This window comes from Perognathus longimembris, chromosome 6 (genome assembly GCF_023159225.1).
Source record: "Perognathus longimembris pacificus isolate PPM17 chromosome 6, ASM2315922v1, whole genome shotgun sequence".
NCBI lineage: Eukaryota > Metazoa > Chordata > Mammalia > Rodentia > Heteromyidae > Perognathus > Perognathus longimembris.
Genome location: NC_063166.1, coordinates 6,254,893 through 6,282,129, shown reverse-complemented (window position 1 = coordinate 6,282,129; position 27,237 = coordinate 6,254,893). Strand labels below are relative to the sequence as shown.

Genomic DNA, 27,237 nt, shown 5'->3' with positions numbered 1-27,237 from the left:
CTTTTCCCTGGGCGTTGCCATAGTCATTTTGTCCTTAGAGACTGAAGCAGGCCCCTTGGAACAGGAGCCTGTCAGAGACGCAGAAGCCAAATAGCAATCTACTCCATTATTAATTGCCTAATAACATTTGGTCTTTTAATTTGCCTAAGGATAGGAGAGAATCCAGGTCGGCACGTCTTGTGGGTTGAAAGCAGCAGGAAATGTTCTCTGTAAGCCTCCCAGTGAACCTCAAGGTCCCCTTAACCTTCCTCTCCCTGGGGACAGCTGTGACACTAATACCAGCAGGCCTTGTGGGCACAGCAGGGGTTTCTCATGGTGACCCTTGCCCTCTGGGAAGTAAAACATTGGGAAAAGAAGGGAGTTTGCCAAATTGAAGGCCCTTACCGTTTTGTGTGTGTGTTATTTGGGATTATCGAGTGTGTGTGTGTGTGTGTGTGTGTGTGTGTACGTGTACTGGGGCTTGAAATCAGGCCTGGGCACGATTCCTTAGTTTTTTTTTCTGCTCAAGGCTGGCACCCTGCCACTTGAGCCACACTTCTGGTTCCACTTTTGGCTTTTTGCTGATTAACTGGAGCTGAGTCTCCTGCCTGGACTGGCATTCAACTGCAATCCTTGGATCTCGCCTGAGTAGCTACGCGTGAGCCACCAGCACCTGCCTGTATTTGGGATCTTTTGAGGCAGTTTCCGTGAGGAAATGTATAATCTATTTTGGACGTGAGTTTCTATGGCAATAGTGAATTCTCAGCTGTTTCTGCTGATGAAGCCATGTCTATCTCATGATTTGCTGCCTTTCCCCTAGTCTATGTAGGCTAAAGGTATTGTTTTGAAAGTGTTTTGTTTTTTTTCCCCTGTTTTGGTTTTTCCAGTGTTTTTGGAACAGGAACCTATAGCCAGATGGGGATTTCTAGAAGCCTTATGACCTTGAGAAAGACTGTGAAATTCCTTACTGAATTGAAGTGAGACCATTTTTTTTTCCAGATAGAGGAGGGTTAGCTCTTCCAGATTTTGCCCAGAGAGCCTCTGTGTTAGAGTCTATATTTTAGATTAACTTGGACCTAGTGTGCTGCCTTGGATTTAGATTAATTTTGACCTAGTGTGCTGGATTTAAACAGCTTTATTGAAATATACACCATATAATTCAATACTTTAATTTAAAAGTATTATTGCTTTTTTTTTTTTTTTGGCCAGTCCTGGGCCTTGGACTCAGGGCCTGAGCACTGTCCCTGGCTTCCTTTTTTGCTCAAGGCCAGCACTCCGCCACTTGAGCCACAGCGCCACTTCTGGCCATTTTCTGTATATGTGGTGCTGGGGAATCGAACCCAGGGCCTCATGTATATGAAGCAGGCACTCTTGCCACTAGGCCATATCCTCAGCCCCTGTTATTGTTCTTATTGTATGTGTGACTGTACTGGGGCTTGAAATCAAGACTTCCAGCTCTTGCTTGGCTTTTTTGCTCAGGCTGGCACTTAGAGATAAGTGTTCAATGCGATCTTTTGTGACTAACTTCTTTCATTTATAATTTTTTTTTTAGTGGCTTGTGTTTGAAGTAGGTTCCCCCCATCTTATGATTTTGTCTTTGCACTAAAAATTAATCATTTTCATTTTTCAAAAAATGTGATGCCATTCGTTGAGTCACTTCTGCTTAGTGTTTCCCGGCAAATCCTTGTGGTTCTTTTAGGCTTGGGATGCGTCTGTTCTGTTAATGGAGGAGGAAGTTAAAATCTTAAGTTCTGCAGCTTCCAAAGATAGATGAAGGCGAGGGAGCTCCAAAGAAGGGGACGTTACCAACTTGGAACTGCTCTCAGGTGTACGGAACCTGTCTTAATATTTGTAGGAATTTTATTTGGAAGTTTAAAGCACACGTGGAGTGCTCTTTAACTTAGCTCTTCAGCCGGGTTTTCTGTGTCTGTTTGAGGCACTGCCTCCGTGGTGGTTAAAGGGAGTGGTGTTTTCTTCTCCCTGCATTGGACTCTTTCATTTTTGGGGTATGCTGGTACTGGGGCTTGAACTCCGGGCCAGGGCACCCTTCCTTAGTTTTTTCACTCACAGATGGTGCTCTGCCACTTGAGCCACAGCTGCACTTCCAGCTTTTTGCTGGTTAGTTGGAGATTAGAGTTTCAAAAGGCTTTCCCCGCCCAGGCTGACTTCAAACCTTGATTCTCAGATCTCAGCCACTTGAGCTGCTAGGATTACAGACGTGAACCAATGCAACCCCTTTTTGAATGTTGCCAGTGTACCCACTTATCTTGGCAGGTTCAAGGGACCCATTTTTTTTTCACACCACCCCCTCCCGTCTGCGCCACCCTTGTCCTGGGGGGAAATTGTCCTTTCTGATTTTCCCTTTGGCTCCAAGAGCAGCGGTGCACTCTGCCCTGAAATGCCGGACAGAGCAGGCCTGAGAGACTTCCCCCCTTCCTGGGCGCTGGGGACCCCGCCTGGGGAGTTTACTTCCTCCTATAAATCAAAGTTCTCCCCGGGGCCGCCTCTGGTTCGATGCGTCCATCGGTTTACTTGTGTATTTAGTATCCGGATTGTGGAAGCAGTGCCTGTAGAGCGGTCATCCGCAGACACGCCTCCTAGGATCCTGTTAAAACCGCTTGGGTAGGGTGGGGTGGGGTGGGGTTCTAGCAGATTCTCGCATCCACCCGTAGCAGGTTCCCAGGAGATGGTGGTGTGTTGCTAGTCTGCCGGGGTGACTACCGCACAGGAGAGGTTATGGAAGGATTCCTTTGTTGTTGGGGGTGGGGGGGGACTCACGTTTGGGTGCCACCTAGGCTCTCCCCCAGCTACCCCGGGGCTGATGGGCGGGGCCTGGAGGCCGTCGTGCGCATGCGCCTAGCTCCCTTCCTCTGTTGCTAGGAGACCGAAGGATGCTGCAGGGCGGGTGGGGGGTGGGGGAGGAAGGGGGTCGCCCTGACAGGCCGCGGAGGCTTTGCCGGCCCCCAGCTGGCCATGGAGGCGTTGGAGGTGGGCTGGGAGGACCGTGGCTGGTGGCCTGTGGACTCCCGTAGCAGAGGAGCTGGTGTCCTTCCCTTTTTGTCACAGCCCTTGTTAGAGATGGAGTTAGTTGCTGTGGCTTCAGCTTTGAAAGCTCTTCTGCAAAATGAATCTAATACATTAGAACACAGAGTTCAATTATCCCTTCTTGAAATGGGGCCCCTGTCTGCCAGTGAGGATGTCTGCAGAATGGCACTGTAATCACAGAATTAGGAATCCTAACATTAATGTAATTTTCACCGGCTATCAGCTTACTCCACTCTCTGTGAGATGCTATTAAGAATGCATGCAGGATGTCGACGAGATAAAACGTATCAAAATGCATGTTGATGCTAATTTACAATGGCACTTCAGCTTCCAATGGCTTTACCCCATCTGGGACAGAGCCCAGAACAAGAGCATGAAGACAGAGGGCCTGAAAAGTGAGGTTCGAAACTCACTTCTCTTCCAGACTTGGGACCTTCAAACTGGTGACTTACTTTATATAGTAATAAGGAATATAGCTACTCCTCACTGGGCACTTGCTATATGCCTTATAACATGCTTTTTTTTTTTTTAAACCAGCACCGGGGCTTAAAGCTAGGGCTGCATACTCTCACTTGTTTGTTTTTTTTCCATCTAGACTGGCACTCTGCCACTTGAGCCATCCCTCCCCTTCTGGCTTTATGCTGTTGAATTGGAGATAAGCATTGCACAGACTTTTCTGCCTTGGCTGGCTTAACACCGGGATCCTTAGATCTCGGTCTTGTGAGTTGCTAGAATTCCAGGTATGCACCACCCAGTATGACGTGCTGTTTATTTTTATTCCTCTAGTGCTGGGGATGGAACACGAGGCCTCTCAATATGCTCCCCAAGAGCTGTTCTACTGAGCTACTGCCCGGCCCCCAAACAACATGCTTTCTATTTCACGACTAGAGTTGTTATTTCTTCTTTACAGGTGGAGAAGCTGAGAGTGATTGCCTTAGTAGCATGCAGAAATGAGAGTTATGTGTGTATTGTTAATATATGTCATTCCAGAAAACTCATATATTTGGTTTTCTAGCTCTCAGGACTATATAGACTTTTTTTGGGGGGGGGGTCATATTGGGGGTTGCACTAAGGGACTTGAATTCTCCCGGTTTGCTTGCTTCCTCAGCTGGTATTCTACCACTTGGAGCCTCTTTTTGTCAGTCATGGGGCTTGAACTCAGGGCCTAGGCGCTGTCCCTGAGCTATAACTCTCTACCTCTTTGAGGCACAGCTGCGCTTCCAGTTTCCTGGTGGCTAATTGGAGACAAGAGTCTCATGGACTTTCTTGCCCAGGCTGGCTTTGAACTGTGATCCTCAGATAGCAACCTCCTGAGTAGCTAGGATGACAGGCGTGAGCCATCAAGCCCCGCTTTTTGCTGGTTATTTTGGAGATGGAGTCCCAAGGACGTGGGCTGGCTTTGAGCTGCCATCCTTGGGATCTCAGCCTCCTGAGTTGCTAGGTTACATCAATGAGCCACCAACACCTGGCTCAAGAGACTTTCTTTGAGCCTAGTGTCCTGGCACCAGCCCATAATTCCTGCCACGTGGGAGGTAGAGGCAGGATGATATTGACCTTGGGGCCAGCCAAGGCAGAGTTAGCAAGACCATATTTCAAAAACGAAGTTAAAAGAAAAAAGTGTCTTGGGGCATAGCTCAAGTGGAAAAGCATGTGCCTAACAAATACATGGTCCTTGGTTCAATCCCCCTGTACAGGGGGAGGGAGGAAAGAGACATGACTGAGTTATGAGAAGGGGATTGCCTTGCAATTACTGAGCAAGGGATGGAGAAGCCTGGGTCCCTACCTGCCGAGGGTCACCTTGGACTGCTTGTTCAGGCCTTGAACAGAGGAAAGGAGTCTTTTGTTTAAATCACCCTTGTGTTAGCTGAGTGCTGAGGCCTGTCATCCTAGCTACTCAGGAGGCCCAGATGTGAGGATTGCAGTTCAAAGCTATTCTGGGTAGGAAAGCCCATGAGACTCTTATCTCCAATTACCCACCAAATAAATTGGAAGTGGGGCAGTAGCTCAAGCAACAGAGCACTAGCCTTGAGCTAGGGGGCCCCAGGCCCTGAGTTCAAGCCCTAAAACTGGCACACACTCACACACACACACACCATGCACACACACACACATAATCACTCTTGAGCTGCTCTACAGATGTCCGGAGAATACACCCTGGGTGTATTATGAGAGGTTATCATTATGTTCAGGGCATTTTGTTAACAAGTCAAGGACATGTTTAAAATATTGAGACTTAATAGGGGCACTTTAATTATTTGGAAATCCTTGGAAAATTCCTTATAATGGCTGCAGACAGCACGGGGTTGGCCAATGCCGTCTGCTGCCTCTAGGCCTGTAGGGGCCAGGGAAGGAACTGTTCACTGAGTCCCAGAGCGAGATGGCTGGAGAGGCCTCGTGACCGGCGTGAGGAGATGGCACAGACGGGGAAGGCGCTGGGAGGGGGACAGGCCAGAGCAGGGTGGGCACCGTGGGGCGTGGGTGAAGCTTTATAGCTATGCTATAGTACTACTACTGTCTCTCTATTCCCCCGAGTAATGAGGACAGACATCACCTCAGACGAGGCACACCTTCTGCACAGCTGCACGAGGGTCATTCATGGAGACTGGCTTTAATATCCGGGTGTCCCCGTTACCCTCCTCCCAGTCTGTTTGTTTCCTCCGGTGCTGAGGATTGAACCCAGGGCCTTGGGCATGCTAGGCAAGTGCTCTCCCACTGAGCTACCGTCTTGGCCCCGTCTGTCTCTTTCTGTACGTGGGGAAGAATCCAATGGCACTTTTCCGTGCTATGGACTCTGATGGTGGAGAGGTCTTGGTGGCTATCAGGTCCTTGGCTGGGGAAAGGAGTGTGTTTTATTTGCCTTTGAGCACCTGGTGCTGTGCCTGGAACATGCATCTCATACTGATTCCTGACTTGAGATGCTGGGGAGAACTTTGAAGAGGGAGCCTGCTGGTGGTAGCCAGCTTGGGGGTAGCTTAGACTCTCTTGCTCCGTTTTCCCACCTCCTTGCTCACCACTGAAGGTTTTGTCGCCAGTCCCCTCAACACCAGCTTGTTCCTGGCCGTCCTAGTCTGAGGTCCGTCCTGGTCAGAGCTGCTTCTCCGTGTCTGGGTTTGCACTGCCCTCTGGTGTATGCCAGGGGTACATGCATGTTCCATGAAGGCTTGTGACCTTTACCTGACATTGGGGGAGTCAGGCTCCCCTGTAGGGGTTTTTGTGGTACTTTTGGGGGAGGGAGAGTGTTTAAGACTCCCTCCCCCCCCCAATTTAGCTTGCAGCTCTTGAGCTAAGCAAGCACAAAGGCAAACAATGCCTCTGAGTCTGCAGCTGTCAAGTAATGTCATTCTTACAGGCTCACATTTCTCTTATTCTGCCAATACACCGGAGAACTAGGCTAGGATTCATCCGATAACTCTCCCTGGGGCTGTTGTGTTTCCTCTCATATCCGGACACACAATTCTTACTGCTGACTCCAGGGTCAGGGTTGCAGGAGGCATGGGGCGTGGAGAGAAGTTGAACTGAGCTCCCTGGGTCTGGGTCTGTCCTGTGTCTTGGTCCACCTGCTCCCTGTCTGTCGGCCCTCCCCCAAGCCAACCTCCTGGTCATCGAACCCCAATGGGGTTCCTGCCGGGGCTGGCTTTGAACCACAGTCCTCAGATCTCAGCCTCTAGAGGAACTAGGATGACAGGCGCCAGCCGCCAGTGCTTCTCTGGCATAAACTTTAATAAAGGGGGTGACCAGGGTATAATGTGAGATTTTTGGAAGCTAGATGCAAATTCGGGTACATAGTTCGATTTTATGTTGACATGTATTATTCTAAACAAACAGAAACAACCCGTCGTCACCTTTAAATAATCAGCAAAAAGCAATTAAGAAATGAAAATACCTTCTAACTTTTCCCTCCCTTAAGGAGAACAATTAGGTCTAAATATCAATTGAGGCACCGAAGCTTGATTGGAGCAGGACTTTCCGCGTGGGATGTATTGAGTTCCGGACCGATGGGGGAGATAAACCAGTTGATGCCCCGGAAAGCGAGAGGAACCCTGGAGTGGAATCTGTTTTCTGGGTGACCTTGAGGGAGCCCTTGCTCAAAGTCGCTTTTCTATCTTGAAAAGCGCAGCTGACACTCCAGGAAGAAGACCTGGGCCGGGCGCCTGGCGGGCTTGGGGGGCGGCTGGAGGGGGCGGTGCGCCCTGCCGGAGCCGCCCGGGTACCACGGCGATGCCTCCTCCGGCCCGGGCGCCAGCCAGGACAAGCACCGCTCCCGGGGGGGGGGGGGGTCGGGGGTGTCCCCGGCCCGTGGGGGCGCCGCGCGGGGCGGGGCGGGGGCGGACAAAGGGAAGCCGGTGTCCTGGCAACCCCAGAACGCAGCTGGGGCGCGCGCGGTTGCCGGTGGCGGTGGCCGCGAGGTCGCTGGTGGCCGTTGGTGCTTGGACCTCGGTCGGTCGTATCGTCCTTGGTGGAGGCCTCCTAGGGTGATCCAGGCTTCCCTGGGCAAGGGGCACCAAACCACAGGTGGGCTGCCCCCCCCCCCCAGAAGCTGAGACAACCCTGCGTGCCTGTGTGTGTGTGTGTGTAAGGAGTTAGGGCCCAGCCCTGGCTCTGTGTGTGTGTGTGTGTGTGTGTGTGTGTATAAGGAGTTAGGGCCCAGCCCTGGCTCTGTGTGTGTGTGTGTAAGGAGTTAGGGCCCAGCCCTGGCTGTGTGTGTGTGTGTGTGTGTGTGTGTAAGGAGTTAGGGCTCAGCCCTGGCTCTGTGTGTGTGTGTGTGTAAGGAGTTAGGGCCCAGCCCTGGCTCTGTGTGTGTGTGTGTAAGGAGTTAGGGCCCAGCCCTGGCTCTGTGTGTGTGTGTGTGTGTGTGTGTGTAAGGAGTTAGGGCTCAGCCCTGGCTCTGTGTGTGTGTGTGTGTAAGGAGTTAGGGCCCAGCCCTGGCTCTATGTGTGTGTGTGTGTGTAAGGAGTTAGGGCCCAGCCCTGGCTCTGTGTGTGTGTGTGTAAGGAGTTAGGGCTCAGCCCTGGCTCTGTGTGTGTGTGTGTGTAAGGAGTTAGGGCCCAGCTCTGGCTCTATGTGTGTGTGTGTGTGTGTGTGTGTGTAAGGAGTTAGGGTCCAGCCCTGGCTCTGTGTGTGTGTGTGTGTGTGTGTGTGTAAGGAGTTAGGGCCCAGCCCTGGCTCTGTGTGTGTGTGTGTGTGTGTGTAACCTTTCTTACAAAGGTCTCTTATTTATTTATTTTGCCCCCAGCTTGCTCTGTTTGAAAGCATAGGCAACCCACGTACACTGGCCGCGGATCAAGGCGCTGAGGTCTTGGCTTCCCTCCTCCTCAAGAGTGATCTGTTGCTGAGAGCTGGAGAAGACTCCAGAAAAGGAAGAGTCTGGGCAGGACCAAGATGGAGACGCAGCGATGTGGAGGAGGGCTGGGTGTGTGTCTTAAGGTTGCTGGGGCCGCAGGCTGTCTGAGGGCTGGTGTGTTAGTGAGCTTTCTGTTCACCCATTTTTTTCTAGAGACAGTCAACCTAGAAAAGGTTTCTTTTGGCTTAGAGTTTTGGAGGTTCCGGTCTGTGGTGCAGTTGCTTTGTGGCAGCGCAAAACTGCCCACCCCGGGGCTGAGAGGGGAGAAGGAAGAAAAGGATCTGGGGACGTGGAGCTATCACTCAAGTGATTAAGCAACCGGCCTTACGTGAAGAACCTGAGACCCTAGGTCCCGAGTTCCAGCCCCTGGTACCAGCACAAAAAGAAAAGAAAGTCAATAGCCACCGACTTAGACTTTAGTGTGAGCTGATAAGCAGGGCAGGGGGCTGAGGGGCTGGTTAAAAGACACCCATATTCAACTAAAATGGCTTGGTGCATTACCTTCTCCTTGCCAGACAGCGCTTGGTGGAGTCAGCTGAGATGGCCAGGGTGGGGAAGGCTTGGGGTTGGGGCTAGGTGAGGGTTATTCGTGCACCTGGAGCTCCACAGCTGGTACCAAAGACATAGACCCCTTCCCTGCAAATTCCCCCTTCCCCTTGATTGCTTTCTGGTTACCAGAACCTTCTCTGCATCTTTTGTATTGCGTCATCGTGTCCCCGAGTGTTTTAGAGACTTGTATGAGTTTCCTGGCTTGTGGCTTACTTGTTATTTATTGCATTTGACAAATTCTGAAGAATGATGAGCCTTTCAGAAGAATATAGCCTGGTGAGCTAACCAGCGAAAGAGGGGGGTCAGGGCTCTGGGGGTTGAGTATGGTACGAGATGTGCTTAGAGGAGGGCCTAGGTACTCTGTCCTAGGGTCCCCACCTTCTAGAAGGATCCTGTTGTCAGCTTGAAATGAGGAGAGTGTTGTGTCATAACAAATTGAGATTGCTTTGACTGTCCTTGGACCAGACTCTTCCTTGTTCGAGCAACTTCAGGCCACTTTCTGCGTGGTTGTTAGCATTTATTATTATTCAAGCAAGGGATTAATATGCTCAATTCACTGCTCACTGCTCAGGGTCAGGAAGCACACTCAACTGCCCTCTTCCCTCCACCCCAGCAAGGCATTTTTATTTGCAAACATAACGTGCTGTACAGTGCCCTAAGATGGTCATTTTTCATTTTCCATCTATGAAGTTGGGGCTGGTCTTATCTGTTCTGTGGGTGCAAAGTAGCTGTTCTAGTCTTTGTTGGTGCACTGTGTGAGAACATTCCAGAAGCAATTGAGGAAGTTTTTCTTCCCTCCCTCCCTCCCACCCTCCCTTCTCTTCCTTTCCTTTCCTTTCTTTTTGGGCAGTTCTACATTATCTGTAATTGGCAGCTTTGTTCTTTGTGATACATAAAACAATGTTATGAAACATCTAATATTCTCAGTTTCTATTGCTTTAGTTGAAGCCGACAAGCTTTATTATGTAGTATTTATGTCCATTGGTTATTAAGCACTTCTGACTTCCATTATGTTCTTTTTATTTTTTGCCAGTCCTGGGCCTTGGACTCAGGGCCTGAGCACTGTCCCTGGCTTCTTCCCGCTCAAGGCTAGCACTCTGCCACTTGAGCCACAGCGCCACTTCTGGCCATTTTCTATATATGTGGTGCTGAGGAATCGAACCTAGGGCTTCATGTATACGAGGCAAACACTCTTGCTACTAGGCCACATCCCCAGCCCCCTGACTTCCATTATGATTTCTTCTTTTATTTGAATTATTTCGAGGTGTGGTGTGAGTCCCAGGGGTGGGGAGTTTTTGACTGTGTTTTTATCATTGATTTCTTGTTGTGTTGCATTGTGGGCATAATACGCGGTCTGTACTGTACTGTGGTCTCTCGCAAGGGTGGTTCCCTCAGGCCTTTGGGGCCTTTTCTGTCCCTGTCCTCCATCCTGTCCTGCCACTGGCCTTGACTTTGTCTCAGCTACTGACAACTGTTTGGCCCTTCTTTTCCAGGACAGCACTTCCGACCTGGGTTGGTCCAGACTCACCTGAGCTGCTTCCTTTTATGTCTTTATGTTTTTGGTGCTGATCCTGGGGCTTGAACTCCATCCGGGTGCTGTCCCTTAGCTTCTTCACCCGAGCCTGGCACTAGTTGAACCACAGCTCCATTAGCTAGGATTACGGTGTGAGCCACCAGTGCCTGGCTTCTTAAATATTTTTATTTTTATAGTGAACAAATACTGTCATTATATTCAGCGTATATGGTGTAAAAATTGAACTACATCACTTGAGTGTAGGAATGGGATGGGGAAAAAATAGAGGAGAACAAGGGAGTGGGTCAAGATGCATTGTACTCATAACCCGAATGGGGACCTGAACCTCCTTTGCAAAGTATTTACTAGAAAAACCAGTGCGGGGAACAAGCTAGAGTGGCAGGTACTCCAGCAAGGTAATAACTGGCAATACCTACGCGCTGCAGGTGCTGAGTACAATGATGCTGTAGGAGCTGAGGGCGGCTTTGCCGACCCAGCGCCCTGCAACGGGAAGACCAGCTCTCCATCGGCGGTGGAGACAGGCGCCGGTGACCGTGAGCCCCTAGGCCTCGACAGCGTGGGCCCCGACCACACGTAAGTCAGGGCCTGCGGGCTGTTGAGGAGCCACCCCTGTGGGGTAAACTGATCCAGAAGCCATTCGTTAAGCCGGTGGCTTGTAGTCCCAGCTACGCAGGAGGCTGAGATCTGAGGACTGTGCCCCAAAGCCAGCTAGGGCAGGAAAGTCTGTGAGCCTGTGACCTCTAATACACCACCAAGAAATCACAAGTGGAGCCGTGGGCTAAGCGGACGCCAGCCTTGAGTGAAAAAGCTAAGGAATACGGTACAGTCCCTGAGTTCAAGCACTAGTAGTGAAAAAGGGGTGGGATGGGGAGGGAGGGAGAGAGGGAGAGGGGAAGAGGGAGAGAGAGAGGGAGAGAGAGAGGGAGAGAGAGAGGGAGAGAGAGAGGGAGAGGGGGGGAGAGGACCGAAGAGGGAGGGGGGAGGAGAGAGATTGTCCTCTTTGTCCTCTTTGTCACTGGACCGAGGTTGCCTCTCTGGGGCAGGGACACAGATAGTGGCTGGGAACAAGGAAGTCTCTAGGACTTAGCGGAGTTGCTGGGTCAGATAGTAATTCTGTGTTTAACTTTTTTTGTTCATGTGATAAACTTGGGTTTGAATGTAAGCCCTTCCTTCGCTAGGTAGGTACTATATACCATGTATTTCCTCCTCAGCCTTTTTTCACTTCATTACTTTTCTAATGACTAAAATGCCTAGGTCTGGTGTGTGCATATGCCTGAGCTGGCCTGGACAGCGATCCTCCTATTTACATTTCCTACGTAGCTGAGATAACAGCACCCATGGCCATGCCCAGCTTTTGTGCTGGCTGAGATGGAGTCTTGCTAACGTTTTACCTTCATTAGCCGTGAGCCTCCATCTTCCCCGTTTTCAGCTCCGGAGTATTTCCACACCCAGTTTTTTTTTTTTTTTGGCATGTGCAAAAATGGTTTTATTATTGAAACACAGTTTGGGTGGATATAAATTTTTTGTTTACATTTCGTGCTTCCTCAAAACATTGTACACATGGCTTACACATTTTTCTAGTATTGAGCTAGTAGTAGGGAGAAATCTGAGCTTTTGTTCAGTCATACTTTTCTTTGGTTTTAAGGGGTATGTGTGTGTGTGTGTGTGTGTGTGTGTGTGTGTGTCCTATACATTTGAAGAATGCCTCTTCTACCTTTGACATTCAGAAATTTACCAGATTTTTGTCTTGCTGACACTTTCTGCTATTTCTCTATATCTCCTGGAGGCCCTCTGGTGGATGGGCATCTCCTCCCCTCTTCTTTCTAAAATGGTAAACAGTTAAGTGCTGTGCTGGGTCCTGCACCTGGTGGATCAGGCTCTATAAATGTTCCTTGGTTAAGAGTGGCGCCTGAGCTGGGTGCTCACACCTATGATCCTAGCTACTCAGGAGGCTGAGATCTGAGGACAGCAGTTTGAAGCCAGCCTGGGCAGGAAAGTCTGTGAGACTCTTATCTCCAATTAACTAACCACCAGGAAAGCGGAAGTAGTGCTGTGGCTCCAAGTGAGAGCGCTAGCCTTGAGTGCAAAAGGTCAGGGTCAGTGCCTAGGTGCTCTCAAGCCCCATGACTGACGAGAATGGAGCCTGGGTCTCTCTTCAACTTTCTTTAGAATCCTCAGGTTGAATAATATCTATATAACGTTCTTAATACACTTATGTCAGGAGAAATAATTCTTATGACTTATATTAACATTAGTGCATTTAATAAAGCAAATTAAATTGGCCCAGTGTGTTTCTGGGAATTTGTTGTAGGTTCTAGCAATACTTATATTTAGTGAGTGTTGAGCTTGAACACTTTTTTTTTTTTGCCAGTCCTGGGCCTTGAACTCAGGGCCTGAGCACTGTCCCTGGCTTCTTTTTGCTCAAGGCTAGCACTCTGCCACTTGAGTCACAGCGCCACTTCTGGCCATTTTCTGTATATGTGGTGCTGAGGAATGGAACCCAGGGCTTCAAGTATACGAGGCAAGCGCTCTTGCCACTAGGCCATATTCCCAGCCCAGCTTGAACGCTTTCTTAATTGGTGGCTGCTTTTAGGCCAACCATGATTTATTTATTATTTATTCAGTAGAAAAGGTTGAATCCTAATTCTGAAGAGCTGTACCTCTTTAGATTAACATTAAAATTTACATTTAATTTATTTATATTTTGGGTAAATTTTAAGTTGAACTAAAATTCTCTGGCTGGGCAATCAGCTATAAATTCCTATTTAATGTGTCAATGAATGGGCCTGGCCTCACTGGACTACTTCTGTCTTCCTCTCTCCAAGTAAGCAGTGTTGCCGTGTGTTTCCAGAATTCTCCCTTGGCCATCTCAGGGGAAGAGAGACAGCCATTTAGAACAGCAATGACTCCTTAGATCTACCATCTCACACTTCTAAACGCTACATTTTGACGACTAGTGCAGGAAGTTACTTTCTTATTTTGTCTGATTATTGCTAGTGTGCTTGGTGCTGTTCGCTGGGCTTCCAGCTTTTGTTGTTCACATTGCGTATTCATTTGCTTTTAGGGGAAGATGCCTCACTTCCCTTTGCCATCTTGCCCCATACATCATAAAATTCTTCTAAACAAATTTGGGCCCTTATGAGCAGAGCCCCATTTCTTCCTCCTCCACCTCTTCGTTCTTATGTTTCTTGTAGAACACAGTGTAGCTGAATACTCAGTTTTTAACCTCTGAGGATCACAGGTGCGAGTCATCCCGCCTAGCGTCTACATTTAACTTGCATGTTTCGGCCTCCTGGAGTTGCGAATACACAAATGATATGCTGAGGACTTTTCTAGCGGAATAGGCTCGGCTCTCTAAGTGAGACTCATGGAATGCTACTGGAACCGTGAAAGCAGGCTCGAATCCCTTTCCTTTCTCTCCAGGACTGCTGCAGGTCTGGGTGGGAAGTGCTGTTCCCCAAGTTCAGATCACTCTTGGGAAAACTCAGTGCCCGAAGGCCGCAAGCACCCTGCGGAGCTGAGCATGCTTGGGTGTCTGACAGGTCAGTGCGCACACTTCCTCCCTGTTTGTGTTGGTCTTTGCAGCAGTCGGGGTGCCAGGTGTCTGGCTTGCCTCTCATCTCCAGGACAACCCTGCTGGGGAGCGGTGGTCATGCTCTGCAGGCGCTGGTACTGGCAGGTGACTGTGGCCCACGCCTGACATCCTTGCTGCCCAGGAGGCCGAGATCTGAGCATCCCAGTGCCAAGCCAGACGGGCCAGGAAAGTCCATGAGATGCTTATCTCCGTCGAACCAGCAAAAAGCCAGCTGTGAAGCCGTGGCTCAGGCGGGTAGCACCAGGCGTGAGCACTAAGGCTCAGGGACAGCTGGGTGCTGGTGGCTCACACTGTAATCCTTGCTACTTAGGAGGCTGAGGTCTGAGGATCGCAGTTAGAAGCCAGCTTGGGCAGGAAAAAGTCCACAAGACACAAATAGGCACCAGAAAACTGGGAGTGGCATTATAGCGCAAAGTGGTAGAGCAACAGCCTTGAGTGCAAAAACTACGGGACAGCATCCATGTCCTGAGTTCAAGCCCCAAGATCAGAATATACACAAGAGAATGCCTTCAGAGGATCCCAAGTTTGCTGCTCTGCTGAACTACATAGCAAGACCCCGACTCAGGTGGCCTGTGAGGCTGGGTTGGTATTAATGAAATGGTTCTGATGTTTTGCAGAAGACGGGCAGCGTCCCGAGTGGACATTTTACCCGAGGTCCAGCAGTAATGTCCACACCTATCATGTTGGAAAGCAGTGCCTCTTTAATGGGGTTTTCCTTGGCAACAGGAGGTCTCTGTCAGAGAGGACCGTGGACAAGATCCTTGGGAGGAAGAAATACGGTAAATGTTCTTCTGGACGCTCGCTGTACAGTGCCAACAGAAACCTGACTTAGAATTCTGTAGACCTTGAGTTTGAAGCTGGGGCCAGCTCTGCAAGGTCACCATGTCACCCCCGTGTGCGTGCGTGTGTGTGTGTGTGTGTGTGTGTGTGCAGGTGTGTGCACATGCCAGTCCTGTTGCTGGACCTCAGGGCCTGGGCACTGCCCCTGAGCTTTTGTGCTCAAGGCTAGCCCTCTACTTCTTGAGCTTTCCCTCCACTTCTGACTTATCTGGTGACTAATTGGAGATAAGAGCCTCACAGGCTTTGCCGCCCTGGCTGTCTTCAAACCATGATCTTCAGATCTCAGCCTCCTGGGTAGCTAGGATTACAGGCGAGAACCACAGGCACCCAATGGAGAGATATATTTTTGGCAGGTGACATATTTTGGCTAAGAATTTACAATATATATGGATACACATCTTTTCTGTTTCTCTGAATTTCATAAAATGTTAGTGCAGCATTTAAGTCAACAGATAAATTATCTCAGAAAGTTATTAGCAGAGACGTCATTGAAATCCAAAGAATCGTTTCTGCTTCAATTAGATGCTGCTAGATGCTTCTAAAGCATATTTTATATTATCCACAAAGAAAATATCCCATAATCCTCAGCCCAAAGCACACACTGTTATTTATTTTTGTGCTGCCAGTGGAGCTTGATTCCAGCACCTGTTATTCTTGCTTCGCTCTTTGATCAAGGCTGATACTCTATCACTTAAGTCACATCTTCACTTCTGGCCTTTTGCTGGTTAATTAGAGGTGAGTCTACAATTTGTCTCCAGATTTATCTGCTGAGGCTGGCTTTGGACCACAATCCTCAGGTCTCAACCTCCTGAGCATCTGGGGTTATAGGTATGAGCCAGGAGTGCCCAGCTGATTTTTTTTGTTGTTGTTAGTCCTGGGGTTTGGACTCAGGGTCTGAGCACTGTCCCTGGCTTCTTTTGCTCAAGGCTAGCACTCTACCTCTTGAGCCACAGCGCCACTTCCGGCTTTTTCTGTGCATGTGGTGCTGAGGTGTCGAACCTAGGGCTTCATGCATGCCAGGCAAGCACTCTACTAGGCCTCATTCCCAACCCCCACAGCTGAATTTAAAGATTTAAAAAAAAATCACAGATCTTTCAAATCACAGTACAGACATTTGTCATTCCCTATAGATTTCAAGCCAAAACCCTCCATCTGAAGTCAAGCCTCTTTTCTTTGCCCAGGTTGAGGGAATGATGACAATGTCTCCTAGGAAAATGTAAATACAGGCTCACACTTCTACTTTCCTCTCCTCATGAAGAGAACCTCAGGATACCTTGATGTAACTTAGTCAACTAAAATGGTCTGTTTTGAATTCACTTGGCTGGGCAGAGGAGAGCTGTGGATCATCCTGAGTCCTAGTGTGATGTGTTTTCAAACTTTCCACAGATATCGATCCCAGGAACGGAATCCCGGCATCGAATCCGGGAGATAACTCGTATGCGATTCCAGAACAGAGTAAGGGCTTCTACAAAGCAGGCGCAACCCTATCACCAGTGAACTTTGCATTGTGAGCATGTTAATTTCCAAGTTATTTTGTTAAAACTAACGGAACTGTGTCTATTGCCAAAACGGAGGCTTGAATTGAGAATTGAGAATTGTTGGTTGGTTGTGGGGCTTGAACGTGGGGCCTGGGTGCTGTCTCTGAGCTTTTCTGCTCAAGGCTAGGGCTCTGCCACTTCGCACTTCAGCACCACTTCTGGTTTTTTGGTGAGTTAATTGAAGATAAGAGTCTCACAGGCTTTCCTGCTCAGGCTGGCTTTCAAGTGCAATCCTCAGATCTCAACCTCTTGAGTAGCTAGGATTATAGGTGTGAGCCACCAGCACCTGGCTATAAATTATTATTATTATTATTATTACACCAGTCTTGGGGCTTGAATTCAACATTGTCCCTGAATGTCTTTTGCTCAAGGCTAGCATTCTATCACAAGCCACAGTGCCACTTCTGGCGTTTTCTGTTTATGTGGCACTGAGGAATCAAACTCAGGGCTTTATGAATGCTAGGCAAGTGCTCTACCACTAAGCCTCATTCCCAGCCCTAAATTATTATTTTTTGTTTTTTTTTTTTGGCCAGTCCTGGGCCTTGGACTCAGGGTCTGAGCACTGTCCCTGGCTTCTTCCCGCTCAAGGCTAGCACTCTGCCACTTGAGCCACAGCGCCCCTTCTGGCCGTTTTCTGTATATGTGGTGCTGGGGAATCGAACCTAGGGCCTCGTGTATCCGAGGCAGGCACTCTTGCCACTAGGCTATATCCCCAGCCCCCCTAAATTATTTTTTTAAGAGAGGTAGATCTTAGACATAACTAGATGAACATTTTTTAAAAACTTCATATTTAGGGCTGGGAATATGGCTTAGCAGTAGAGTGCTCACCTTGTATGTGTGAAGCCCTGGGTTTGATTCCTTAGCACCACATAAACAGAAAAAGCTGGAAGTAGTGCTGTGGCTCAAGTGGTAGAGGGCTAGCTTTGAGCCAAAAGGAAGCCAGAGACAGTGCTCAGGTCCTGAGTCCAAGCCCCAGGAGTGGCAAAAAATAAAATAAAACAAAAAAACTTCTTCTTTAGGGCTAGACTTGGTGGCACATGTTTGTAATTCCAGCCACTCAGGAGGTAGAGATAGAAGGACTATAGTTCAAGAGTAGCCTTGGAAAAAAGTTAGCTAGATCCGATCTCAGTAAGTTGGAACTGGGTACTAATGGTTCTTACCTGTCATCTTAGCTACTCAGGAGGCTGGAATATAAGAATGATGGTTTAAAACTAGCCTGGGCAGGAAAGACCATAAGACTCTTATCTCTAATTAACTACCAACCAGAAGCGGAGCTGTGGCTCTTGTGGTAGAGTGCTAGCCTTGAGCAAAATAGCTCAGGGACAGTGCCCAGGCCCTGAGTTCAAGTCCCAGGACTAACACACACACACACAGACACACAAACATAGACACACACACAGAGACAATTCCCCCACAGTAATATATTGATCATTATGCTATAGAAGCCCACCCCTCTCCATTTTTTCTTAAAACAATACTTGGGGGAATGAATTAACTGAGGGACTTGTGCTTGCTAGGCAGGTGTTCTATCACTTGAGCCACATCCATAATCCATTTTGATTTTAGTTATTCTTGGGATAGAGTATCTCATTTATGCCTGGGCCTGCATAAACCATAATCCTCCTATTTATCCTTCCTGTATAATGGAGATGACAGTCATACATTACCATGCCTGACTTGTTTGAGATGGTGGTTTCCATAACTCCTTGCCTGGGCCATGGAACCCTGTTCCTTCCAGTCTCCACCCCCACATAGCAGAGATTACAGATGTGAGCTTCCATGCCCAGCAAAGCCATACTAATTTTATAGTTGTTTTTTTCCCCTCTGTATTTCAGAGTGCCTTATGAGAAGAAGTTTGATACATTTATTCCACTTGAGTCTCTTCCACCAATTCCCAAGTAAGTTCTTTCACCAAGTTTTTATGCTATTCCTGCCTTAGGAAAATGTCATTTATTCTGTCTCTTACTCACTCACTTTCTCTTTATCTACCCACCTACCTACCCTACCATCTTTTCCTGTAGAAGAGCCTGGAGACAAACATCCTCGGGGTTTTTGTGGATTCCAGGAGAGCATTTGGGAACACGGGAGGTCGTGTATGACGTCTGGCATGGGATGGGCATGTGTGCAGCAGACGGACTGGTAGGCTGCCAGGTGCCATGGGGTTGCGCTAGCCTTCGCAAGAGGGGTCTGTGCATGGAGCCGATGCCAAGAAAGGCACACTACCCCTACGGAGCTGGCTTAGTTTACAGAGGCCAAACTAAAGTGAACCGGGCACTCTAGGATTCCTCTACTTTATTCATTTTTATTCTTATTTTTTATTTTTTTTCCGGTCCTGGGGCTTAACCTCAGGGCCTGGGTGCTGTCCCTGAGCCTCTTGGTGCTCAAGGCAGGTGCTCTACCACTTGAGCCACAGTGCCACTTCCAGGTTTTTCTGAGTAGTTTATTAGAGTCTTGGGGACTTTTCTGCCTGGGCTGCTTTGAACCCTGATTCTCAGATCTCAGCCTCCTCAGTTGTGAGGAGTGCCACTTTTGCCTTTTTGCTTGTTAAGTGGATAGATGAGTATCACAAATTTGTCACCCAGGCTGGCTTTGAATCACAATCCTCAGATCTCAGTTTCCTGTGTAGCTAGGATTACAGGTGTGAGCTACAAATACCCAGAAAATTTTATACTTTTACTCAGTAACATCATGAATCTCATTTAGTTAAGTAGGTTTTTGATAGAGAAGGAAATCGTTTTTTGGTCCCCTCTTCCCTTCTCCCTCCTCCTTCCCATTGTTTTCTTCTAATATAAAGCAGTTTCATAAGGGTGAATGGAGTAGGCAGTTGTCCCAGAGTTTGACTCCCAGATTTTAAGCTCCTGGGGTACCAAACTCTGAATTTAGTGGGAAGAAAAGCCTTATAGTCTAAACTTGGAATCTTTAATGCCTTCATTATACTGTATTATTGCTTATAGCAAATAGACTTTACATTTTTTTTACAATTATAAAAATAGTAATTGCCTTATCCCATCACTATTTTAGCTTTCATAAACCACCTTTCATATATAAGCATGCTTTAGTGCATATAAATTATAGAATAACAGGGACTTTTTTTCAGTTGGGGGCTTGAACTCTGGGCCTGAGCACTGTCCCTGAACTCTTCTGCTCAAAGTTAGTGCTCTACCACTTCGGGCCACAGCACCACTTTGTTTTCTTTTGGAATAATTGGAGATAGGAGTCTCATGGACTTTCCTGTCTGGGATGGCTTTGAACAGCAATCCTCAGATCTCAGCCTCCTGAGTAGCTAGGATTACAGGAATGAACCACTGACACCTGGCTGCTATTGTATTTTTGTGTCGTGTGTGTGTGTGTGTGTGTGTGTGTGTGTGTGTGTGTGTGTGATTTGTGGGGCTTGAACTCAGGGCCTGGGTGATGTCCCTGAGCTTTTTCACTCAAGGCTATAGCTCTACCACTTTGAGCTACAGCACCATTTCTGGTTTTCTGGTGGTTAATTGGAGATAAGTCTCATAGATTTTCCTGCTGGTCTGACTTCGAACTTGGATCCTCAGATCTCAGCCTCCTAAGTAGACAGGGCTATAGGTGTGAGCCACCAGCATCCAGCTTGTTTTGTTTTATATCTCTTAGCTGTGTGTGTGCATGTGCGCGCGCGCGCGTGCGTGCGTGTGTGCGTACTGCCTCATTCCCTCATTTCTGGGTCTGTTTCTACTGACTGATTTTTCTCCTGGTATGGCTCACAATACCATGCTCCATCTTTATGGTCACAATTGGATTCTCTTAAACGTTTTTTTTTTTTTTTTAACCTGGTCTGGCCTGAAACTGTGGTCCCTGTAATATTTTCCTCTTGAGTGGCTATACTTACAGATAGGAGTTTTAAATTTGAAAACTAAAAAAAAATTTTTGTGTGTGTGTCTTAAGTTTTGGAGCATGTGGTGCCTTATGCAATGGTTGTGTTAGTAAATTTCCCATCAGACAAAATTTAAATGGGATTTTCTTCTTCCTGCAGCTTGCCTTTCAGGGAGAAGGAGAAGGCCAACAACTTGAAGAATGAGATAAGAGAAGTTGAGGAGCTTGAATATTGGCAGCCTGCACCTACATTATTACAGACCATATTCCTTTCTGGTGGGTTTACAGCACCTTCAGAGAAAACCAGGATAAAATCTAAAGGAGTCCAGAAGAGCAGGGTTTTGAGAGGCTTCCTACAGAAAGAAGGAGAGAGAAGGCCAACCTTCTCCTGGAGTGGATATGCCTCCTACCTCACGGTGGCACCCTGGGCAGATGCCACAGCCAGGCATCGTGGGTCAGGTACATTGGTAGATAGATGTTAGTCTCGCGAGGAAGCACAGCCTTTAACTCCATGCCTCTATCCACAGGTACTTTGGACTTCCCAAGAAAACCCTGAGCAGAAACATGCTCAGAAACATGCCCACAAAGCACTCACTGACTGCACTCCAGCGAGCTTCATCCAGTTGCTGTGTTCTGACAATGTCATTATTTTAAATCATGGCTTCTCTGAGGAATCACTGTGCTTTGCCTTGTTGAGCTTTAAATTTTGAAATCTTGCAGAACTTGTAGAGAAGTTGAGACTTTTACACAAACACTTGCATATGCTTCACCTACATTCTGTGATTGTAAGCGTCCTTTCAGATCATCCCTCTGTGTGTCTTTTATGTTACTACTGTGACTATTTTGTTGAACTCCTTAACACGGAGTGGCAGATGACACAATCCTCGATACCTACATGCATGGCTCCCCTAAGGTCAAGTGTGTTTTCAAACAAGAACATTCAGATGTCTTCTTCTGGAATTTAATACGGATACAGTATGACTACTATTCAGTCCACATTCCGATGGGCTTAGTTTTCTTAAGACACTCTCAATTCAAGGCAAATGTTGTATGTTTTAGCTTTCTCAGACTTCTGCCTAAAAAAAAAATTCTACAAAGTGGATAGCTTAAAAACATCAGGAATTTATTTCTCCTAGTTCTGGAGTCTAGGAATTCTAGATTGTGGTGAGGCTGGACTTCCAGTTCCCAGATGGCCCCTCCTGGTTGTGTCCTCATTTGGCAGAAGGGGCAGGTTAGCTCTCTTTGGTTGAGACGAGGTCTCCCTATGTCACTTAGATGAGTCTCAGTCTCCTGAGTAGCTGGGGACTGCAGGCATGCACCCCTGTGCCCACCTCTGGGGCCTACTTTATGGGTTCTGATTGCATTCTTCCCCAATTTCCTTAGCTGCTAATAATTAGGAAATGATAGCCTCATCTCCTCATCGAACCTTGGGGGTTAGATTTGAGGAGAGTATATGACCTGAGGTTCATAGCAGTGAACCTTCATTCTTTTTGGCTAAAACAATTCCAATTTTATCTATTGGCCATAGCACATTCTCACTTAATTAGTACTTTTTGGTATTTTCTCAGATACTGTCTGTACATGTCAGAAGAACGTTAAGGGCTGCAATTAGATAATAGATACTATTGTCCAGCAGCTCATTCCCATTTCAGTACTGTCTTATCTACACAGCTAAGAAAGGAGAGAGTTTTGGTCATCAATCATTATTCTTAGAGCTTCTCACACATTGCAGAAGCAATCTGGAGGAGGAGGTGGAAAGAAAAGCCTGTTGTCCACAGTCAGGCTGTGACCTGGGCAACCTCCTGCCTCTCAGCATCTTCCTAGCCAACAGCCTTCTCCACAAGGTGGGCTTGTTGGTGGTGACTGAGGACTGCAGATCTGGTCTCCCTGAAACCTTATTGTGGAAAAGGAGATTTAGGACTCATGCTGATACTCAAAAGTGCCCAAGACATGAGATGATTTCTTTCCCTGTCAAAACATTTGTTGTCTCCAGACAGCCAAGGTGAATGAAGAGGTTTAGAACTCAGCACATTCATGCTACCTTCATATGTGCTGGAAGACTAGCTGGCAGAGAACAGGGTACCTACCACCAGCTGCTGTGCCCGACCACTCCTTGAGGTGATATCGGCATGTATCTGTGCTAATTTTCTGCCTCCTGGGACACAGGGACCACATAACCCTACACAACCCTGACAAGAAAATAAAACCAAACAATTTAGAAAAGCCCAAAGGAGTTTTCCAACAATGTTTCCAGAGCCCAATTCACTTTGGAAAAGTTTTTGTGCATTTCTATTGTTGTAAAAGTAATAAACTATTAACTGCTGTATGAAAATGTCAATTGCAAACTACCTGTGTGAGAACAAATGTATGACCAAAGGTTCTGCAGGGTGCCCTGCTCTTAGAAGGTTCTCTGGGATTTGGAGAAGAGAATTTATTTTAAAAAACACACACAAGTGGGCTGGGAATATGGCCTAGTGGCAAGAGTGCTTGCCTTGTATACATGAGGCCCTGGGTTCGATTCCTCAGCACCACATATACAGAAAATGGCCAGAAGTGGCGCTGTGGCTCAAGTGGTAGAGTGCTAGCCTTGAGCAAAAAGAAGCCAGGGACAGTGCTCAGGCCCTGAGTTCAAGGCCCAGGACTGGCCAAAAAACAAAACACACACACACACACACACACACACACACACACACACAAAAGAACCAAAGGTATTGCCTGGTATCAGTAACTCACACCTGTAGTCCTAGCTCTCAGGAGGCTGAGATTTGAGGATTGTGGTTTAAAGCCAGCCCAGGCAGGAAAATCTGTGAGAGTCATCTAATTCACCACCAAGAAATAAAAGCTAGAAATGGAGCTGTGAAGTGGCAGAGTTCTATCCTTGAGTGAAAAAGCTCAGGGACAGCACCCAGGCCCTGAGATCAAGCCCAAGGGTTAGGGGGGAAAAAAGGTGGAGCTTCTTACTCATTTAAGTCTCTGCATAGAAGTGGTTACTCACTTTGCTGAAGTGGGTGCAAGGTCTACAGTCTAGTAGTCACGGTGGCTGCTCCCTTTTGCATGTCCTGCCAGAAATCTCTAGCAGGTGTGGTGGTGATGGTGGTCACTTTGTCCATTGGTGGGATTCCTATCTAGCTATTCCTAGCTAGAGTGAGTGAGATGGTAAGTGTTCATGGTTACAGGGCTTTGGTCTCAAACATTGAGAATGTGCATGTTCTGAATCTTGGAAAGACAGTCCCTATGCTCAGAGGTGCCTTGGAGCCAACTTGGTAGGGCTGCTGTGTGTGGAAAAATTGGATATGCAATGCATGCCCCTGGGGGCTCAATTCATGTGGTAGAGGAGACTAGAAGTAAATTCCTTATGGTAGTATGTAGATATTAGTGTCTTAACAGGCATCTTCTAGTGGGCACAGAAGTGACAATGTTTTGGTGGTGGCCATCCTCACATCTTCACGGTTTTTCATATCTGAAAAGGGTCTGGGAGAGGAATGGTCCAACTGGATTTGTTAGGACCCTTAACAATAAACTCAGTTTCAATTGGTGAATGCCAAAAGTGTAACTAACTCATCAGAATGCAAGAATGAAGTATCAACTGGGACTTGGGAACACACCACACACGGTCTCTGTTGTGGCCGGGAGCTATCTCTGTGTGTCTACACTTGCTTTCCACTCCTTTTGATGCATCATCTTTAATGCTCTAAATGCATCGGCACTTCCTTGCTTTCCATAGTCCCCAAATGGTAGTACACAATTCCTGGGTAGATTCGAAGCTGGGAGTTCAGAAGCCAGCAGAGACTGGTTTCTGTTAGGGTCCGGAGAGGTGGCTTGCTTCTTTTAGGGGGGAACCTGGGTGAGTGTTGATCAGATCAGCCCAATGGCGTGTGTGTTAGGGGGTAGCGGTTACCCCGCAAGGCAGGCACTGCAGAGAGACAGGCTGACCATGAGCTGACAGCAGAGGTAAGTGACACGAGACGACACGTGACCGAGCAGCCAGTGATGTACGACAGAAAGCCATTTCCCATTATTCCAAGGCGCACACCCCCCCCGACACGGAGTCCGGGACGTGCTTCCGCTCTTCCGGAAGGAACAAGCGGAACACCAAACCACCACTTTCTCACCTAGGGGGAGAAACGTTCCCAGCGCCCGGGCACAGCCAGGAGGCCTCCCGAGAGGCGCTGTGGGGCCGAGCGGAGGGGGGGAGGACGCGGACCCCCCCCCTCGGCTCCCCTTCTCAGGTCGGGTAACACGTTCCGGCCCCCGACGGGCTCGGGTGAGGAGCCTGGCGCCGCGCCCGCGATCTCACAGGCCCGGGGAGCCGCGCCGTCCACGCGCGCGCCCCGCGCTCCCCGTCCCCACCGCCGACCGCCGCCTGACGTCACGACCAGTCGCACGGCCGTTGGCTCAGCCCACTTCCGCCTGGCTATCTCGCGAGAGCGGCGGTTTCCTCCCCCCCCCCCCCGCCCCCCCGGCCTCGGACCTGCGCGCGGCGCGGGACGCTGCGGCCGAGCGGTAGCTGCTTTTCTTCGCCGCCTCCCCACACGGTGAAAGCCCGGGCCCGGTACTTCTAGTCCGTCCGCCAGAGAGATCTCGCGAGACTTGCGACTTCGCGTTCCCCCTCCCTCCCCCCCCCCCCCGCCTCCTCGCGCCTGCGTCGATCACTTCAAAGCCGTGGGTCGCGCAGCGAGGAAGTGCCGGCGTCGCCCCCGGTGACCGGAGCGCCGTTACGACCGCACCGCGCCTCCTCTCGGCTGCCCGCCGGGAACCCCCGCCGCCAAGATGCCCCGAATTATGATCAAAGGGGGGCGTGTGGCGGAATACCGAGGTGAGTCCTCTCTTCCCGCCGTCCGCGGCCCTCCGCGGGGGCTGGCGGGGTGTGTGCGCACGCGCGCGGAGGCGCGGCGCCGACCCCGCTCTGTGGGGTCGATGGCGGGGCGGGGGGGGGGGCGGGGGGCGGGATGGGGGGGCGGGGGGGTGCCGAGCCCGAGCCCCGGGGCCTGCGCCGCGCCGTGTGCGCGGGGACCCGGATGGCGTGCCCGGCCGGCCTCTCGAGGGCCGGCGTCGCGATTCGCCCACCGGGCCGCTCGGCCCACGCTTGGCGTGGGATGGGGGACGCGGGGCGGGGGCCGTGGCCCGTCAGCGGGGGCGGGGGGGGTGAGGTGTGTGTGATTTTCCTGGGGGCGTCGCGCCCTCTCGACGTCGAGCAAACACCGAGAAGACGTTCCCGCCGCCACTAGGCTTTTCCTCGACTTCCCTGCAGAGTGGTTCACAGCTCGTGCCAGGCCCAAGGAGCCCCTTTGTGCCCGCATCCTTCTGTGCCGCCCCCCCCCCCACTTGTCCCTCCTCCCGAGAAATCCCGAGGTCCCCGTGCCTTCCTGTCAGTCCGCCTTTGCCTGGGTGGAAGCCAATCCAGAGAGGCGGCCCTTGCTCCGGGCCGTGTGTTCCCAGCGCACCGAATTTACCACTTTCTGGAAGACATCTCTAGGTGCTTTTGTCTACTGCATGTCTTGGACCTTCTTGAAGCATCTTCTTGCTGGCCGGCGTCCTTCATACCCTTCTGCAGGTGTGGCTCAGAAACACTTGCTGGAATCTTTGCCGAAGATTGTAATTTCCTGCAAGAATTCGTCACATCCCCAGTGGTCTCACACGCACTTCTTTCTCCATGTGTTAGAGTTTGCTTTGTCCTCTTGCAGCAGTGTCATACCTTTCTGTGTAATGCTCCCTGAGTTCTTAACCTCTCAAAGCTTTTGTAGCCTATTTTTTTTTCATTTTCGGTGCCAGTCATGGGGCTTGAACTCTGGGCCTGGGCGCTGTCCCTGAGCTCCTTTTGTTTTTGTTCAAGGCTAGTGCTCTACCACCTGAGCCGCAGCTCCACTTCCAGCTTGCTTTTTTTCTGTGATTAATTGGAGATAATAGTCTCACAGACATCCCTGCCTGCACTGGCTTTGAACCACAAACCTCAGATCTCAGCCTTCTAAGTAGCTAGGATTGTAGGCATGAGCAACCAGTCTTCACTTTTTTTTTTTTTTTTTTTTTAGTGGCCAGTCCTAGGCCGTGAACTCAGGGGCCTGAGCACTGTCCCTGGCTTCTTTTTTGCTCAAGGCTAGCACTCTGCCACTTGAGCCACAGCACCACTTCTGGCCATTTTCTGTATATGTGGTGCTGGGGAATTGAACCCAGGGCCTCATGTATACAAGGCAAGCACTCTTGCCACTAGGCCATATTCCCAGCCCCAGCCTTCACTTTTTTTTTTGGCCAGTCCTGGGGCTCGAACTCACGGCTTGGGCAAAGCCTTCAGTTTTCTAAAGGAGATAATAAATCACCATCCGGCACGTAGTGTGCTTTCAGTAATTGTTAGTTTCTGTTTTCCTTCACCTGGCAGCTCTGGATATATACTTGGTTGTGAAGTGCCAGACTTTGAAGTCAGGCCCCATTTTACCAGTGAACCTCATTTTAGAATCGAACCCTGAGCCAATCAGATTTGTACCTGTGTCCTAATCTTGCTTGCTTGAACACCTGATTGTTGTAACCTTGGTCTTTGCCTTTATAAGCCCTGTGTAATCACAGCTCGGGGCTCCCTCCTAACCTCCGCTGTGTCGGTGGGTAGGACAAGGCCCGAGTTGCAGCTCGCTTAAATAAAGCCTTGCCTTGCTTTTGCATTTCGGAATGTCTGAGTCTCGGTGGCCTTCTTGGTGGTCGTTTTGCGACTTGGCACAACAGTTGAAGATGTATTGAAGTATAAGCAGAATTTCACCATTAAGAATGATGACAGTGAAAGTGGCCTTAACTTGCAGTGAGGAAGCTAAGCTGTTTAAAGTATAGAACATATGATTTCTGGGGGAGAGACAAATGTACACAAAATCATATAACAGGATCCCAAGGCAGTGGTCAAAGCCCTGCAGTATTTTATTGATGACCTCTGCAGTGGAGAGTCTTAAAACACAAAGCATACTGTAACTCAAGTCTAATATGGACAGAACCT

General features: G+C 49.1%; 2 protein-coding genes across 6 annotated transcripts in view; both read left to right on the top strand.

Moving 5' to 3' along the window:
• Window positions 1–43: 43 nt before the first annotated feature.
• On the top strand, window positions 44–22,607 carry Spats1 (spermatogenesis associated serine rich 1). 5 transcript variants are annotated; one of them, XM_048347684.1, is made up of 8 exons: window positions 44–209; window positions 8,258–8,434; window positions 10,874–11,021; window positions 13,872–13,990; window positions 14,661–14,822; window positions 16,270–16,390; window positions 18,257–18,319; window positions 20,425–22,607. In XM_048347684.1, exons 2-8 carry the CDS (start codon window positions 8,404–8,406, stop codon window positions 20,744–20,746), a joined length of 966 nt encoding a protein of 321 aa, XP_048203641.1. In that variant the 5' UTR covers window positions 44–209; window positions 8,258–8,403; the 3' UTR covers window positions 20,747–22,607. The 5 variants fall into 5 exon arrangements, with proteins under 5 accessions (XP_048203641.1, XP_048203640.1, XP_048203643.1 ...); XM_048347683.1 differs by lacking the exon at window positions 44–209 and adding an exon at window positions 7,442–7,536; XM_048347686.1 differs by lacking the exon at window positions 44–209 and having other exon boundaries at window positions 8,175–8,434; window positions 20,425–20,540; window positions 20,792–22,607.
• Window positions 22,608–25,050: 2,443 nt separating this feature from the next.
• Cdc5l (cell division cycle 5 like) overlaps window positions 25,051–27,237 on the top strand; it is a gene marked incomplete at its 5' end in the record, with an annotated part of 35,100 nt that continues 32,913 nt past the window's right edge. The window contains one exon of the mRNA XM_048347681.1: window positions 25,051–25,080. Within this exon, the coding sequence (XP_048203638.1) occupies window positions 25,051–25,080 (30 nt within the window). The remainder of the gene's footprint in view (window positions 25,081–27,237) is intronic.